The 19045-nt window shown below is 41.1% G+C and overlaps 1 protein-coding gene and 1 long non-coding RNA gene across 2 annotated transcripts in view; one reads left to right on the top strand and one right to left on the bottom strand.

The window, feature by feature from the left end:
* Nucleotides 1-6729, top strand: part of ADTRP (androgen dependent TFPI regulating protein) — a 47860-nt gene extending 41131 nt beyond the window's left edge. Inside the window, exon 6 of the mRNA XM_050941663.1 lies at nt 4375-6729. Coding sequence (XP_050797620.1) covers nt 4375-4418 — 44 coding nt within the window. The 3' untranslated portion in view covers nt 4419-6729. The remainder of the gene's footprint in view (nt 1-4374) is intronic.
* Nucleotides 1-19045, bottom strand: part of LOC127045541 (uncharacterized) — a 146919-nt gene that overhangs the window by 92591 nt on the left and 35283 nt on the right. The window lies entirely within an intron of this gene.

Below are 19045 nucleotides of genomic sequence, written 5' to 3'. Positions count from 1 at the left end.
CAGCACACTATTACTGAAAAATTGCTTCATCATTTTTACCATGTAATTATAAAATAAATCAATTGGAATATATGCATTGTACTTACCTTTTAGTGTATAGTAGATAGAGCAGTATAAACAAGTCATGGGCTGTATGAAATTTGAGTTTGTACTGACTTGGCTACTGCTTTTTATGTAGTTTGTTGTAAAACTAGCTAAATATCTAGATGAGTTAATGTCCCCCCTTGAAGACCTCTGCGTACCCCCAGAGGTATGCATACTCTTGGTTGAGAACTACTGCACTATAGTATAGCACAGCAATACCATAGTAAAACATACAGGTGATCCACCCTATAAGTAATTATACTGCACAAAGCTACTCAAAGGATCACCTCCTCACAATAAAGTGTGTCACAGTATAAATGTATTGTTTTATTTCAAACTCCAGCCTGTGAATCCTAACAACTTGGCTTCTCCCCTCACAAGATTTCACCATGGGTAAGAACTGATGTAAAGAGCTGCACAAAGAAAGACATTTTCTGGCCTTTGTATGGATGTGTGGATTCAGATTCCACTCTCACACCATGTTAAGAACTTGTGAAGCACCTTGCATCAGGGAAGCCATTTGCAAAGCAGACCAACAAGTAATTTTATTGGTCCATCAAATCCCAAGAAGTAGGCCACATAAACTTGCATGTCATCTACTGGCATCTTATGTATTAACTGACTATTGACAGATGTACCGACAAAGAACACTCCTGTAACACCTACTTATGGTTTGAGCAAGTTCTCACACAGTCACAGGAAATGCCCTGTCCAGTTCACAATGAAACACAAACAACGTGTGGCCTGTGATTGTGAAAGCTCTGGAACTCCTAAGAAAGTCCATCAAGCCTTGATCATTGTGAATCAGATTCAGGAGTTTTTGCACGTCTCCAGTAGTCAGATGTCAAACTTTGAGATGTAGGCCAGTCACCAAATCTCAAGAAGGATATCCCTTCCCCACAATGTACAACAGAATAATTGGCTCAGGTACATAAAGCAATTTTTTAAATTTTCTTCTGCAGTAGCTGGTGTTATTCAGTGCCAAAGGCAGAATATTGACTTATAGGACCAACAGTCCAGTCTGACAGAGAAAATACAAGCTGTAGGATGTGGGAGGGCCTCTGGGCTGTACAGAGCCCCACTGATGGGGGCTCTGCACAGGGGCAGGCATCTACCTACACAGAACAATTTGCAGGATCAGGGCTACTATGTACAGATTATTTGTGTGACCCCACCTGAGTTCCTGTAAACTAGTTATACTATACCAAACCTTCATGCAGTCTTTATTACAGGCAGAACATACAGTAATGCCTATAGTTAAGCATGCTAATGAATTGTTGTTCTAAACCATCACTTTCAGATACCTATAATTTTGTCAAATATCATTTTGGCTGATCTGTGGCAGAGTTATTGTCAGCTGGGCAGAAAAAGAGAGGTTTGTTTGTTTGTTTGATTTGGGAAATACTTGTGGGAGATAAAAATGCCCTCATGTTGCTAGAAAAAGATTTTTGTAACTTTTGTTTGTTTGTTTTAAAGAGCTCTGAAGCATCAGTAACTAGTGTTTGAAACTTAAAATTTAGCAGGGTCATAGTCCCTTGCTTGCAGCTGTGCCTTCCATTGGTCAAGTGAAAATCAGATTTGAGTTGGAGAAAATTATGAGTGCTTAAAAATCCCTTCGTTCTGCATATGCAGGAGTTTCTGTGAAGCTACAGAATCAAAGGCCTTCCAGCATGTCATTGGTACTGCACATTTATACCTGTAGAAACTGAGTGGAATTTTTAACTGAAACATGATTTGTGCAAGAAAAAAGAAAGAAAGTTCAATAAATTTTAAGATGCCGGAGCTTATGGAACATGATCGTAATCTTAATTGTCTTTTGGTATAGTAGTGTTTGTATGGTATGCATGCTATTTCATAGACAGGTATAAAAAGTTTAGGGACTGCACATTTTATGGGTGCTATGTTTGCATTCTTCAGCTTGTAAAGCCAGACTTCCTTAGTACAATGTGGTGAACTATTAGGAAGCACAGCCACTGTGGCAAGGCATATCTCAGTGCAGTTAAAAAGTGGTATTTTAACCTAGGGGTGCAAGCTTGAAGCTTTCCAGTGGCTGCATTTTCCCTTGAACTGCTGCTGAATTGAGAATGCAGTACCTACAATGATAAGCTGTAAGGATGTGAACCTCCCTAGAGGGAGGGAAGTGGCAAATTTTAGCATTATACAGGGGTGGGCCTCACCAGAAAGTAACATTTTACATAAACTATAAAATGGCTGTGTTCTCTGAGAAACTAACATGCTAGATCCAAGTTCCACTTCTCTTTATTACAGTTGAGATTTTCTACATAAGTCCGCTTTTAGTTTTCCGACAAAAAAAAAAAAAAAGACCCTTCTTTCTAGAAAATACCTTCATTTCTGCTCCCTGTACATTTGAAGAGTAAATGAGCAAGGTATCCTCATTACATTAGTAAAATAATTATTTATTTCCACAAGCTCTATACATCTGCAGTAGAGCAAAGGACTCAAGTTTCAGGAATTAAAAGGGTGTTATTAATGTCTCAGCACTCATGAGCCAAAAGCCTAGTCTGTCTTTGTCTCCTCTGTCAGCCATAGTTGTGTAACTAGTCTGTGGCTCTCTCTCTATAGACGCTTCAGATTTGTCATTCAAACCACAAATGACCACTGGGGTTCAAGAATCTGGATCTTCTATTCTTGAAAGACAGACCTGTATCTCTAGAGGATTTTCATCACCTGTCAGTGTTAAGAAGGCTTATCACGTCTTTATTTACCATCCACTAGAGGGTGATATAATCGCAAACACTTGAGTGAGCAAGCAAGATGATTCCATCAGGAGAGGCCAACCATATAAATACAAACACCAGCCAGCATGTAGAATCATAGAAACACAGAGGTGGAACATACCTCAAGAAGTCATCAACTCCAGCACCTTGCGCTGAGGTGGGGCCAAGTAAACCCATACCATCCCTGATAGGTGACTACCCATGAGAAGAGTACATGACCACTGTAGTAAAAGTACCTCCTGTTTTTCCTATGCATGAGATACCTGTTCGCACTGGCCAGTCTAACATGGTTCTTCTGCTAGGATATTGTGCAAGGAATGTTGCTGTATGTCAGGATGCTTCCTGCATGCTCTGCAATCTGGCATCATTCTACCAGGGAAGCTGAAAAGGGGCAGCAGTGGAACCCAGTTTTGTTGCTGGAGGAAGAGCTTCAGAGCCTCCCCGCAAAGGATGCTCTTGGAGGTTAGGGCAGTGGGCCACTAAGCGTCCTCTAAAATGTTCTCGGTAAGCAGGAGGACGATTGTTAACAGTAAAGGATAAGGGGCAGGAAAAATGGGAAGATGAGTGGAGAGGCTTCTAACGGTTTGGCCAGTTCAGACTACCATCTTAAGTGTCAAATGCCTTTGTGGTTCACCAATCATTCCAATGTCGCTCTTTTCACTAAAGGGAAAAAAACCAACCCGTTGCCACATTCATGGTGTTCCCAGGAGAGTTATATTTTATTGGTCTTTGTTTCTGTCCATTTTGCAATACGTGTTTAGTGGAACACAATTAATTCTTTCAGGGGCAATAAGTATAAATCTGTCATTAATCTTCCACATGGCATCAGATAGTTTGATTTAGTGACATGCCAGGTGAAATAGCCCTGGGAAGGTGTATAGATTTTCTCCTCTTTTCTCACTATAATGTGACCCATTCACTTCATCTCCATCTGTAAAGCTGGAGAGCCTTTTGCCATACTGTAAGTAGGCTGCAAAAGTTTGCCAAGACCTATGTTAATCATTGCCAGGTACTGGACATCCAGCGCAACTAGAAGGCCAACAGAGTGATTTGCCAACTGGCTAACAGCAAGTGTCAGGCTGGGATATAGAAAATGGAGGGGAGAGAAGATAATGTCTGGTCTCCAAAGTCCTTGCAGGAATTTTATTTTAAAATATTATTTTATCCAGTTAATATAGGGACAGATCCTTTCCCCACTGAAGTCCATAGTAGAACACCCATTATTTTCCTGTTTTTAAACTTTTTTTTTTATAACACTCATTATTTTCAGTGGCACCAGGACTTGGCCCATGGTGCATTTCAAATTCTTCTTCAGTGGCTAATAATCTAACTTGTGCCAGGCAGTTTGTCTTCCCTCCTACCTTGAAAATAAAGATTGGTCCAAACTACACAATTCAACTCTTACCCCTGTGCCAACCCCACTCAACTTCAGGAGTGCTGAGACTCCAGGGGCTGATTCTGGTCTATCACTATGCTAACATGCTTCACATATACATTAACTTTTCGATTTGTGCCTCTGATTAGCAATTTGTTCCCCTCTGCCTCTGAACAGGAGATACAGTAGTAATACTGGAATACAAGAGGAAGGGCAAATGAAGCTTTCTTTTCAAAGGAGTGCTCCCTCCATGAATTCTGAAGCCATGAAGTAGAGGGAAAGAAATGCCACTGTGCTACACTCCTTCTCCAACGTACTGTGTCTTCTGATGAATCCATTTTATCATCATAACCATGGAAACTGGTGGAAAATATTAAATGATAGCATTTTACAGGATGGTTATGAAACAAAGCAACTGCTACGAATAAGGAAATGCATATATCTGTGTACAAGATTTCTTATCCCTTACACAATATACATTAGGATATGTCTGTGGTAAACTTGTAACTGGCAAATAAATTACCTCATGATCTTGCAGTGGGACTGGCATCACATCTTTAAATGCCCCGTGAAAGCAAGCACCTGTTACTCAGTACTTGTTTGGCTCACCCAATGTTTTTCTAGAAGTCTAGATGGAAAAATAAAAAAAGAGTAATAATTTTAACACTGCCATGACTTCCAAAACTAGAAAGATAATAAAAGATAATAAAACCCACCATTTTTGCAACAGGCAAGATTCTGGAATATTTATATATATAACTTTTTCTTCTTAATTTCTAACAAGAACTCAACACTTTTTCTTTTTTGGTTTCAGGTAATCTTGAAGCAAAAGTAAGCTAAGTAATTTTACTGACTGCAGGATTGTTTTGACAGAAAGTATGTTAATTGAAAGTATTTAACATAAAGCTGCCTGCCATAAAATTATATTACATTCACATGTTTACTAACCTTGCTTGATATACTTGATTTCTATTATTAGCCTCAACATTTTGTTAATACCAAGAGCACTGGAAAGATGCTTTGCAAATCCAAATAAACAAACAAAAACAGTCCTGGAGTGAAAGTGTAGTTGAATAGTCAGTGTAAAAGAATATCTCTGTATTGTTAGTGATGCATTTAGATGACAATTTAAAATTAGTTGGCAGTACTTCTGTGGATAACTATTACTTCATTGCAATGCCGATAGCTCAGCACTATAACACAGTCAATGCACGAGAGTATTGTTTGCATCATTGAGTGCTGCTACTGCTTACCAAAACATAAAAGAGAAACATGTATGGATTAGCTGTCCGGGAATAATACACAAAAGCAAAGTGGACATACAAACTTTGTTCTTCTCACATGTTGTGCACCTGCTAACACTCTGGATTGGGAATTTAACATACCAGTACTAAATTGCATACCATGGAGATCCATGCATCCATAGCTATTTTAGGTTACTGCACAATTCACTTCAAAGTTTAGTGAGGGGACTATAGCACCTCCTCTGGTTGAATTAGAGGGAGAGAGTGGAGGAGCACAACAGGGAGATTTAGCTAGAAGGGGAAAAGATGATCAGTGGAAAAAGTGAAGGGAGAAGCAGGCAGAAGAAAAAAGGGCAGTGAATTAAGGGAGAAAGAAAAGGAGAAAATTGAGACTTACTGTAGAAAGTAACAAAATAATATATTGAAAGTTCAGTATCAAAATATTAAAATGAAATAGATACTAATGTGCAATAGAAATATCAGGGGGTCGGCTCAACAAAACACAGGATCCCAGTGTTCCTAAAGAGAAGATAATTTGATCTGGTTTCATATGGTGGGGCCCACTGGTTTTGGTGCACACTTACTGATGTTTAATAGATTCCAGTACAGTTAATACTAAATCAGTTTACTTTCTCAAACTTTCTCTTCCTAAAGTGAAGTTCTCCCTGAAAAGAGACTCTGTAAAAAAGGCATCAGGAGGCTGTATGTTCATTGTGTCCCAATGATTTCCATGTCATATGGGCTCTGTATTCAAGGAGATGTATTTTCCTAACTGCCAGTCCCTCAAATTCCCTCTGGGCCCCGAGAGCCCAGACTGGTTCTTTCACTCTCATGCATCACCACCAGTCAGAGGTTCTTCATGGCAAATCATACCCTAAACTACACATGTGCAGTCAGACTGTCTTCAGAGTATTACTTCCATAACCTTGGTGCAAAGCTACAGAAGGTGGAGGAGAATTCTATAGGTTGCTTTAAAAATCCTATAGAAAGGGTAGCACTACTCAGTTCTCTAAGAGGGAAATATGGGACCTGCACTGTGAGATTAAATTCAGGATGAAAAATAGTTTGTCCCCATAGTTCCGAGCGATCAGCCCCTGGGCTTGAGTTTGGGTCTCTCTCTGATGCAAACACAGCCAAAGAGGAGAAAAATTACATGATGCATCAGAGTCAATGAGTATAAACTGACATTGCTCCCTTGATTGCAATAGAGCTATGCTGATTTACACCAAAAGAGGAGCTGGCCTTACATTTCTTTTGCACAACATTTTAAAACAGCAAAGCCAAGATGATGTTTCTCTCTCTACTTTGAGTAGGCTTGCAAAGCCAGTCAGAACTGTTTATTTATAGCAGTAGATATTCATAGCTGTATAAATTAGAAGTTATTACTGAATGAGATGCCCGCCCACTCACACAGCACAGCTGTACATGAATTCTTTCACATTGCTTGGCTGAATACAGTATAGAATGGGAGGGAAAATGGCATCCTCCCAGTCAAATGATGGGATCGCTGCTTAACCTGCAGGCAAGAAGCCCAGCAATTAATTGTCTCCCCCAATGCACAATGTGCAGTATATGACAGGTACAATTATCTAATATTGTTTAGCCCTGCCAGTTTGTGTGGTACAGAGACAAAATACAGGTGTAAATGCATTAGAGGAAAAAATAACTATCATTCCACTTCTTTTTCCAAAGATTAAGCTGTGTTTTGTAAAGTAGAACTGGTGCTCATTAAAGGAAGGGAAGAAGACCCACTCCACAAAAACCTGAGCACGCTGCCACACGCACCCACCCACACCAGAATAAACAGCTAAAGACAAGTATTAGAAATTGGTAGGTCTGCAAATCGTTGGTCTTATCTCACAGTTTGACAATAGTTTAGCCAGGAAAATCTCAGGACTTGTAAGCAAGTGCTTTTTCCATGTGAACCTCTTCATTTAGCTGCATCATCAGTTAGCCCCTCTACACAGTTACAGGACCTGATTCTGACCTGAGTTACACCAGTGTAAATCCAAGGTAACTCCACTGCTTTTGGTGAAGTTATTCCAGATTTACATGGGTGTACAAGAGACCAGAATTTGGTCCCCAGAGAAGATGTACAGTATAAGTAAGAATTCCACCAACCAAAGCCTCGACAAAAATAGTCTGGGGAGGCTGAGGTTCAATTTGAGGCTATGAGCTTGTGTGCAATGCTTCCTCCTTTGGGTTTCCTTATCACTCAACGCGTTTTTTCCATAGACTGGCATGTCACGGTACTGACCTAAAACTGAATTAGAATACAAGGATGACTCTTATTCTCTGTGCAGGACTAAATTTGTTGGAACGTTGAGGGTTGCACTGATAATACGAAGGCTTGATATGTAGGTGCTGAGCCTGTAAATTGTTCCATGTGGGTTGACACTGCACTTGTACAGTACATGTCGAAGAAAAACATAATTCTTACTCTCTGGTTGGGTGCAGCAAAGTCAGATACTTTATTCTCAAGCAATTGCATAGAGGGAGAGAGTGCACTAGGACACAGGGTTTCCTTCTCCGAGGCAGGTCTCTCTACAGATAAACAATTACAGCAAGCATTTATACCTTTTCTTACATACAATAATAAGCAGCAGCTGCATTTTGTTTATACATAGGTCATCTTGCTATCTTATTTTCCTCACTTATTTAGACTCTTGTCTACATTCCATATTTATCTACACAAGGTCGCAACAACTTCTCACATAGTTCTTTCCCACTCGCCTCACACACTTCTACAAATCTCGCGTTATTAGGGTTACAGTTAGCTGGACTCTTGCTCACAGAGGAGACTGCTTGCATTAAAATCCCTTTCAACTCCCTGTCAGTTCTTGCTCTACTTCCACATACCTGACTGAAGTCAATAGGTTTCCATGTTGGCGCTGGTGTCCAATCATGTGGAATAACTTGCGGAACAAGGCCTTAATTGCTATGGGATCAGTTATTCAAATATCAGATTTGTATTATGCATGGGAAGTTCTTCATTCATAACAATGTACACTTACAAATGATCATAGCTGTACAAATTTGCATGCCCAGGTAAATCAAATGCCATGAGTGCTTATTCTATCATCTGCGTTCCCAGAAGTACTGTGCACACATAACAGCTGGTGCGAATGACTGGATACACAGAACTGCATGCAAAAAGTGGAAACTGAACAGAGGTGGCTTTGAAAGTTTGGTGCATTATTTCTTTTTGCACAGATCAAATCACTGTAACATTAAGAATAAAATAATTTTCATGAGGTACCATCATGGACTGGCATTAGAAGAAGAAAGTTAAAAATAAAAAAAATTCTTTAGGGGACCCGGCAGCCTCTAAGCTGTCCTATTGCTCCCTGTACCTCTCTGGATTGCAACCAGTCCCACTGAATCATGCAGCCTTGGTGCCTGCTCAGGTATGACTTGACAAGTGTGACTACAACATCCATCATTCACAAGGGCAGGTGTCTCTCTAGCGATTTTTATTTGCACCAAACCTTTTCTGACCACTGTTTCATAAAGTTTGAGATGGAATAAGTACAGAAAAACTAGGAGAGAGAATAACAACAAATCAACAAAGATCAATAAGAACAGAAACGTTTTAAAAAGAGCATTTCTTAACAACAGGCTTTGAAGGATTGGATTTTTATTGGTAAATCTTGGTAAACATCCATTTCACTGTACTCACAAACCAATGAAAATATTTCCAGCAATAATAACTGAAATGTACATAGAGGGAAAGTAGAAAAAATGCAACTTGAGAACTTATTAGTGTTTGATTTAGGAATATTTATTTTGTATATTTTGACGTGATGTTGATTATTTGAGTTTTAACAGATGTAAAGCTTTAACTTTTTGAATCTCAATATCTAGTCTTTAAATAGTTATTGTCTGACCCCACAAATAATTTCCAGCCACGGTGAAAATTTAAATAAAGAAAAATTTTAAAAATCAATGTTGAAATTATAAAAAAAAATAAAAACCAAACTCTGCCAAGCCTACTAATTACCATGCTGTCAGTTCCAAGTGGCCAGGCACCCCGGAAGTGAAATGTGATGTCACATGTTCCAAATGAGCAGCAACAAGTAGTGAAGTATGTACTTTAAAACACTCTGTATCACGAAGAAGCCAGATAGATATTCTCAGGAGCATGCCTGGAATTAACCATGAGAGCTGAGCAAATACAATTTGTCAGATGAATTATTCAATGAGTAATGGTAAAATTCATTGAATAATTTATTCATATCCTTTTTTTATTAGTATTCATCCAGATCTACTACTCACAGTTGCTTCACAGAAAGACATTACTGTCCATGTATATTGGCATTCATATCAATAATCTCCCTCCATAATAAGTTCAATTCTTGAACTGAAGCCACGGCTTTATGTTAGGAATCATTCTTCTGCTGCTCTTTGTTTCTTGCAGTCAAGCAGTTGATTAAAATAATAATAAGCCAAATCCAGTAGTGTGTATTCAATTATTCGTCAAAACTCCCAGAGTGAAATCCTGTCCACACTGACTTCATTGGAACCAGGATATTGCCATCCAGGGAAATGAACAATTCTAAAATCTTGTCACATATTTAGATGCCTTAGTATGGATTGTCTGTACGTTCCTCAGTCCTACGCACTCAGTTTTGACAATATTGGTGCGAGTAAAAAAAACTTCAGGATGTGGCCCAATAACAATCAATAACAACAATAATAAATAATACTGGGTGTTTCTGCAGCAGCTTTTGTCCAAGGATTTCAGTGCATTTTACAAACACTGCACCTTACTTTCTTTTGGAGTGACACTTTACTACACTACCCTGACATCATTTAAAGGGCAAAGCAATCTCTCATGGTGAGAAAAATAATGTACCATTATGTAAGCGGGGGAATGGTCCCGCTATTGTGGGGAACTTTCCTGGCTTCTGCCCTACCCCGGTGAAGTGGGCTGGCGAAAGGATCTGAGTCCTCGCTCCCACTTCCTTTACCCAGAGGCCTCCCTGCCCTTGAGGACTCCCCTTCCACCCTCCTGTCTGGCAGAGTCCTCGTAACCCCAACAAGGCTGGGCCCAGGATTCCTGGGGGGCTCAACCCCCAACCCTGCTGTGGTCACCCAGGACAGGGGCTAGGGTGTCCCCACTCCGGGGTACTCTCTTTGCACTGTGCACCTCCCTGACTCACTGATCACATCATACAATTAAAAGCAAATACAAGTTATTTAATTAACAATTAATTTAAAAAAAGAAAAGGAAAAATGGAAAAGGTTAAAGGAAAACACATCACCCCGCTCTGTGGCAGAGAACATTACAAACAGACTCTCTGGAATGTCAGGGCAGTTCAGTCTGTTCCTTGTAGGTCCCAGGCCTCCTTCTCAGGCCCTGGCTGTGCTGCAGGGACGCTGCGGGTTGGACACTTGCTCTGGTGGTGGCCACATGCTCTCTCAGGCTCTGGGTGGCAGGACCCTTCTCCCCAGTGTCACCCCCGCTCTGCCAGGGTTATGATCCCCCTCCAAGTCTGGCCTGCAGGGCCTCTTGGCTGAGGCATCTCCCTGTGCTGGGCCCACTGCCCAGGGTCCCCCTCACTCTCCCCAGCTGCTCACTGCACCCAGCTCCACACTGCCTCAGCACAGCTGCTGCTGCTGCTCTGCCTTCAGCTCCCTGGGCTGCTTCTCTGGCCTCTCTGGCTCCAGTTGCTACAGCTCTGCTCCCAGGGCAGGTCTGCTCTGCAGGCTGCTTCTGTGACTCTCTCTCCGCTCTCACCTGCTTCCTGGGCTGCTTGTCTGGCCCTCTGGCTCTGGTGGCTGCAGCTCCTCTCCCAGGGCAGGTCTCTCTCTCTGGGCTGTGCTCTGGCTTTTTGGGTTGCAGATCTGCTCCTAGCAGTTCAGCTTGGGCCCCTGCTCTCTCCTTAGCTCAGCCCCACTCTGTCTGACCCAGGCAAATCCAGCTCACACACAGAGGACGGGACCCACCCTGGCCTTCTGTCTCTCTGATTAGCCTGGCCATCCTGTCAATCAGGCTGACCTGGAGCACTGGCCTCTCGCCATTGTTCCTGGGGACTGTCAGTCTCAGGGTCCTGATTTGCCATTGATCCCTCCGCTTTTAGCGCTGGGAGCTAGCAATTAAACACCTCCACTGAATGTTAGTAAGGGGATAACAGTCCCCTTACATTTATGCACCCAAACAGAATTAGCTATTCTGGACAAATCTGTTTTTACTGTCAACTAAAGACTAGGTTCCAAAAGGAAAAAAGGTTGCAGCATTTGAGGGCATTTTGTTTGCACATTAGTGAAGTAAGCCACCTGCTTTTCGCTGCTAATTCAGTTAAGCACTGTTGGATGACAGTTTGTGGTCTGGCATCACCCAGTGAATATGCAATAGCCAAAAAGCAGGTGTGTGACATGCCTGTCACTTCATTAATTTTGCAGTTCACATGCCACAAAATGCCACAGCCCCCTCCTCTCACATTCTGAACCAACAATTTATGCTCTGCAGTCATCAAAAACTACTACCAGAAGCCCACCTCCCACCCCACTCTGCCTCCAAAGGGGCATTGTGAGGATCAATTTGTTATGTCTATGAGTTGCCCAGACACTACAGTTATGAGGGCTAACCACCACTGAGTGTGTTTCTACATGTTTCTCAACATGTCCTCAGCCCATGAGTTGAACCAATCAAAGATCAAGGGGTGCCCCCCTACCTCTTCAAACTTTTAGGAAGACAATTTTTAGGGTGGCAAAATATTCTAAGAAAGGACAAAAATACATTTTTAAAAAAAATATGCTGGTGTCACTTCTGCCTCAACAGCACTATAACCATATTTTGCAGAGTGGAAGAGATTTTCTAGTAACTTAGACCTGTATTCAGCAAAGCATTTAAGTGAAAGAGAACTCTTGTCCTCTTACTAAAACTCAGTGGGGGTGTTTTGGTTGCCTAGCTCCCAGTACCAGGGAAAGGGGAAGGGTCGATGGAAAATCAGGACCCTGAGACTGACAGTAGCCAGAGGCAATGGGGAGAGGCCAATGCTCCAGGTGAGCCTGATTGACAGGATGGCCAGGCTACTCAAGGAGTCAGGAGATCAACAGCCTCCGCTCTCTAGCCACCTAGCTCTGAAGGCAGCAGTGCAGAAGTAAAGGGTGGCATGGTATGGTATTGCCACCTTTACTTCCACTCTGCTGACTGCAGAGCTGAGTGCCTGGCCAACAGCCTCCGCTCTTTAGCCACCCAGCTCTGAAGGCAACACAGAAGTAAAGATGGCAATACCACAACCCCTAAAATAACCTTGTGAGCCCTCTGCAACTCCCTTTTGGGTTAGGTACCCCAATTTGAGAAACACTGGTCTCCCCCATGAAATCTGTATAGTATAGGCAGGGCAAAAGCACACAAAAGACCAAATTTCATGGGGGAGACGAGATTTCACGGTCCGTGACGCGTTTTTCAAGGCTGTGAATTTGATACGGCTCTATTCATTGATGTCTATGGAACTTAAGCATGTGCTTAAGTGTTTTCCTGAATCAGGGACTTATAAATTCTTGCAGAGCAGCAATATTAACAATATGATATTAACACTCCCTTTGAGCAAAAGAACAGCTGTCATAGCATCCACACTCATTTGAGTTTCCACTGTGTGTGGTGTTTGTCACACTAAACAATTGTTCCCACGGGATTGTTTATTCTTAGTGAACACACAATAAATCCTACTAAGGACAGCAACGCATTTTAAATGATCATCTTATAATTCTTTTAAAAAATCCGAATGTTTTGGTTAATGACATAAAAAAATGGGACTAATCAAAATCAGGAAATGCAGAGCAGCACCAAAAGCTAAACAAACCTCTTCAACCTTCCAAAAAGGCTCAGTCTGAAAATTTAGGAATTAATATTCCCAAAAGGATCAAAACTAACTGCTGCCAGCTACATACATTTAAATGGGTAAAAGAATCTTTATAATATTTAGGAATAAATATTGTGGAGAAATTTTTTAAGGCAAATGTGAAATTATATAAACAAAGACTTGGAGGAATGGAAGAAACATGAAATTTCCTGGCTAGGTAGCAAAGCCTCAGTAAAGATTAATGTCCTCCCAAAGTTATTATTTTTGTTTCACTTCACTTCTCTTGATATCCTTGACATTCCATTAAAAACATGGCAGGATATGCTAGTGAAATTCATATGGAAACCTAAAATACAAAGGGTGAGATCTAAAGTTCTGTATAAGCCTGCAAAGTGGCGTGGACTATCTTTCCATAATTTGGCTTACTATTAACTATGCATCACAATTAAAATATGTGATCACCTGAATTAACATTAGACCATCTAGACTGGGTAAAACTCAAAACAGACTGGAGCAAATATAGCTATCTATAGTAACTGTTGCATTAAGAAGAACTTTGGGTCATCAGAAATAATAAAAAAAAATCACACATTTATCCATCTTAGCAGCTTTAAACAAACTTTTTAGAAGTCCTGTTGCTAAGATCCTTTTCCTTAGCTACTTTCATTAATAAGCAGGAATTTATCCCTAGGCGATATCAACATGACAATTCATTATGGTTAAGAGCGGCGCTTACTCAATTCAGACAGCTGTCCCCAGGTCCTGATCTGAAATCAAACCTAGAAATGTGTAATAATGTAAATAATACAAAGAGCTGATGTTTCCAATATTTACAAATCAAACATTTTATTGTGAAATCTTGATAAAAGGTGGCTCTCTATCTAGATCTTTAATCACATTCGAGGAGCTCATTCAGAAGGAGGCTGGAACAAAAGGTTTAATTGCTAAAATATATACAATTTTGACTGAAACAGATGTTGATAAGTATGGCTCTGAGGCTTCTTGGCCAATGGTCCCCACTCTTTGCAAACAACTCTCACCTCAGACCAAACTTGCCTTAGACGACATCTATCCATAGAGAGTAATATGTAAAGTGTCTATGGAAGACTCATAATTTTTCAAGATTCATAATGAAGGTGAGATATATGTATGGGTAATATTTCAGGAACAATGCATTTATATTGAAAGTATGTTTTATGAACTTGGAGTAGAAATTAGTCACCAGGAGATGTGTCTCCCGGATGGCCATTCAAGCAAGAGGGAGTTGTCACTCCTCCCTCGTCAGCTGACAAGGTAATGCAAGGTTCTATTGTCTACCCTTGCCACATCCCAGAACGGTCAATGGACAATGACTGAAACCACTTGGAGGTGGAAGGGAACATTTTTGCAGGCAGGAGATTGCTCTGGCTATGAATAAAGACAAAGGACTGTTTCAGTATAACAGAGAGTAGGGAAAGGCGCTTTGGACCCATTCACTGAGAAAACCCCTTAAGGAACAGGGGGCTTTCATGAATATTTGGATCCTGGTTCTTGTGAGACCAGCTCTGCAAGAAGCTAAACTTTGTGGGGAAGCCTACTTCATTGAATAGGAAAGATAACTATTGGTAAGCATAGATCCAGGTTTGTGTTTTACAGTTGTTTTGTGTTTGTAACCAGTTGTTTTCATCCCTTTCTCTCACTTTTAGTTAATTTTTTATTCTTTCTCAAATAAACCTACTTTTGTTCACAAGTGCTGTGTGGTTTACAGGAGTGGTGGTTTAAAGTAAAACTGGCAAACTAGGGTCACTATACCTCTGGATGCCAAGAATTTTGAATTTCTGTGAGTAGTCAGTGTCAGGGGCTGGATGTCACAAGGGAAGGATTCAAAGGGATTCGGGGATTGAGGTGCACCTATCATTAATCTGCAAGACAAAGACAGGGCTGGCATAGCCCAGAAGAGAGTGCTTGAGTGGCTGAACTGCTGGGAACTGACACCCAGCTACCATAAGAAAGACTTCCTCTGGCCGGGGAAAAAGAGAAACAAGATGATTCACAGCTCTAGGTACTCCAAGAACTATCACAACAAGAAAATGACTCAGAGAGGCAGAGGGATTTGGACAAACATTTATCTGGATGAGCAGGTCTTTATATGGGAAGGAGGACAGACATCTTCAATTTGTATAGCTCATAAAGCAAATTTCTATAAATTACTGTACAGATGGCATTTCACTCTCTCAAGGTCCATCATATTTTTGCTATTAGGAAGGTGCTCTGTTAGAGGAGCGGCAGGGAAAGGGGAACATACTTGCACATGTAACCAGGAATTAGACAGTTTTGGGAAGAAATTACTGGAGATGAAATGCCAGCATCCTAGAGATTCCCTGACCTGCTTCTTAATGCTCCAGTAAAGGATCTACATTTTAAACAGAATGACAAAATAATTTATTTTTTTATTGTAAGCAGCCAGACATTGCATTGTCCATTACTGGAAAATCTAACTCCTCTGGAATTGTGGTATAGTAAAATATGGACTGTCCTTCTAATGGAAATGCTTTCACACAAAGTACGTACACAAGAGAAGCACAATAAAAGGATAAGCATTTAGAAATTTGGTCACTCTTTTCAGCCTACTCAGAGGAGGAGGGCTCCCCAGATAGCAAGCACGAATTTTTAGGCAGGTTCTTCGAATATTAACCTGATCCTGAATAAATAATAAGTAACGTACATGTAGTGTGGTAGCATTTTATGGTAACTTTGCTTTAATAAAAATGTTGGGTTTTTTTGTTTGTTTGTTTGTTTGTTTTAAGGCTCAGTCTCAGTTCGATTCAAGCCAGTTTTTATGCAAACAACATTCTGTTTCTTACTTTTCAACAGCAGACAGCAGTAGTACTTACATGGACTACACAGAATCCTAGAGACTAAATTCTAATCTTATTGATGCTGGTGTAACTGACGGCAGAATTCAATTCTGAGTAAGAACACGATTAAATACTTCTACTTGCTTTCTTTACCATACCTGTTACTGACCAAACTATTCTATAGAAACATTTCAGGGCAAACCATCTTCCAACAACTTCAAGCAGACCTTTGTCTCTTCCCATTTGGAATCTAGATTTTTATCCCCCAAATTATTTGCTCTCATATGCAAAATCGACTGTGTGGGGCTCTTAGGGGGTTAACTACATTGAGATATCTGCCTTAAAAAATGATCTATAAACTGAAATAAATATAGAAGATAAAGAAAGATGCTTGTGCTTAAGAGAAGAAAATGCCCTACAGCAAATTAACCACTTAGTCAGTAACGTTATTAGTCACCTATCATTTGGTTTCAGTAGCTTTGTCATTTTGAGACCCACACTTCTCTGCAAACGGTGACGGCAGCAGCAGTTGAGAAGCCACCTACCCAGACCTCAGGCTTTCATTTAGTTGGTTCACCCCGAGCTATCCCCACACACTTTTTCTTCTTGACAGCACAGAGAGACTTACTCCTGCTCACCCACAGCGCCTGCAAAAAGGAGACTCACTAAAATAGCTGTTGGAATGTGACCAAGACATAGCAAAAGTCTGTTGGAAACAAAACAACAAAAACTTTACATGGGCTTAAAAATAAGTGATGCCCTTCTCAACGCCTCTTCCCCATGTCACACATTGCACAGCTGCCGTCAGCAGGGGCACTTGAGCTGCATCCTCCCTCCTTACAAGAGATGCAGTGTGCCTTGGAAGAGCTCCAGAATTTGCTCCTCTCCCTGGTCTGAAATAGCCCAGATTTGATGACCTTACAGACTGGCTGCAAAAGACACCTGTGTGACAGGTTTTTGGAGAGGGCTGAGGTTGCGTTTCCCATAATGATGAAGGGAAGGTGGGGGACACAGAAGTATCTGTAGGTGCCTGTCTGACTGAGTTCCTGTTGAAATGATTTCTTTAATACTTCTGGGATTTCACTGTATTTTTGTATTGTTAATGATTGGTTAGGGTGCCTAGAGCCTTCAGTAAGTCTCTTTTGTCTTATTTTTATAGCTATATAAACAAATAATACACAAGTGAACAAACCTGTTTGGGGCCATCAGGGGTTGCTTTCAGGCTAGATTCTGCTTCGCTTTAGTATCTTACTCCCTAGGCCTGGCTCAGGCCTTCCCTACAGATACTTGCACACAACCATGCTTTCCATACGCATACTCTTGGAAGGGAGGGACCATCTCATTTTCCCTCTCCTCACTGCCCAGGAGACCAGAACCCATGATTTCCAATTCCCAAGGCAAAGTTGTTGTTTTAATTCTCTTCCAATCTCCTCCGTTTTCCTTCCCATGGGAGGGTGGCAGGCGCTCAGGGGGGCTGATATAGGTAGAGATTACTTCCAAGAGGTGGAGTGGGGAAAAGTCGAATTTTAGTCTTTCCTGAGAGGAAGGTGTTGAATTTTGTCCCCAGACATTGTGGGGAGGGGTGGGGAAGAAGGCTGAATTTTGCCCCTGGTGTATGCATATGATTTTGTCTTTTCACCCTGGGAGAAGAAGGATGGGGCTAGCTGGCCAGGTGCAGATGCAGAGTACATAAGCCAGCTAGCAGGGAGGATGGGGCAGTAGCTAGTCTTGCAGGCAGGAAGGAAGGGAAGAAGAGAGCCAGCCCAGTGCAGCCAAAGAGGAGCTCAGCTGACCAGGGAGCCAGGCCTTGACCAAGGGGCACAGCAGTCCCTGAGTGCTACAGCCATTTGTTACATTAGCTGGTTTACTAACTCTTACAATTTTGTAGCAAGTCTCGCAACATATGGTGAAGTTCTTACAGCCCAGTGACTGCAGTCATTTGGCTCCATGAGAATCTCAGCTTCATTTAGCCCTCATAGCTATGGAGAGAGGCTGGAAAGCATAACCCCTTAAAGGCTCAAAACCAAGAAGGCAAATAAAGAGAGCCCAACACTTATTTAAAATCTCATGATTGTTAAGCCAAATCTCATGATTTTGGAGTATTTGGGGTTGGCTGTACTGCATTAGGTGGGGAATGGTGCCAAATCTGATGACACAAAAGCCAGTTCAACCCACCCTTGGAATGAAGTGTAACAGAATCAAGCCTAGAGTTAACTAATAATTACAGATCAATTGGTTAATGTTTGCACACCACTTTGAACATGTAAAAAGGTACATAAGTATTATTATTAGTACCCTCCCTTGGATAATAAGCTGCTAAGAGAGAAAATTTCTTTCCAGTATCTAGTGATTTACACAGAGAATATATTCTGAACCCGAAAGCAGGATTCATAGCTTCCAAGGCCAGGAGGGACCACTGTGATCATCTAGTCTCACCACCTGTGTAAAATAGACCAAAGAACTTCCCCAAAATAATTCCTAGAGCAGATCTTTTAGAAAAACATCTAGTCTTGATTTTTAAAATGCCAGTGATGTGGAATCCACTGTGACCCTTGGTAAATTGCTTCACTGTTAATTAGGCTCACTGTTAAAAATGTACATCTTATTTCCAGTGTGAATTTGTCTAGCCTTAATCTCCAGCCATTGGATTGTGTTACACCTTTCTCTGCTAGTTCAAAAGAACCCATTATTAAATATTTGTTCCCTATGTAGGCACTTATAGACTAATCAAGTCAATCCTTAGCCTTCTCTTTGTCAAGCTAAATAGATTGAGGTCTTTGATTCTGTCACTATAAAGCATGTTTTCTAATCCTTTAGATTATAAAGGATTCTTCTCCTGGTTCTTCTTTGTACCCTATCCAATTATTAATGTCCTTCTTGAACTGTGGACAACAGAACTGGACAGAGTACTCTAGCAGCAGTTCCACCAGTACCAAATGCAGCGGGTAAAATGCTC

The sequence above is a fragment of the Gopherus flavomarginatus genome, chromosome 2 (assembly GCF_025201925.1).
Source record: "Gopherus flavomarginatus isolate rGopFla2 chromosome 2, rGopFla2.mat.asm, whole genome shotgun sequence".
NCBI classification, from domain to species: domain Eukaryota; kingdom Metazoa; phylum Chordata; order Testudines; family Testudinidae; genus Gopherus; species Gopherus flavomarginatus.
Note: the sequence above shows the minus strand (reverse complement) of the source record. Positions and strands in the feature narration are given on the sequence as shown.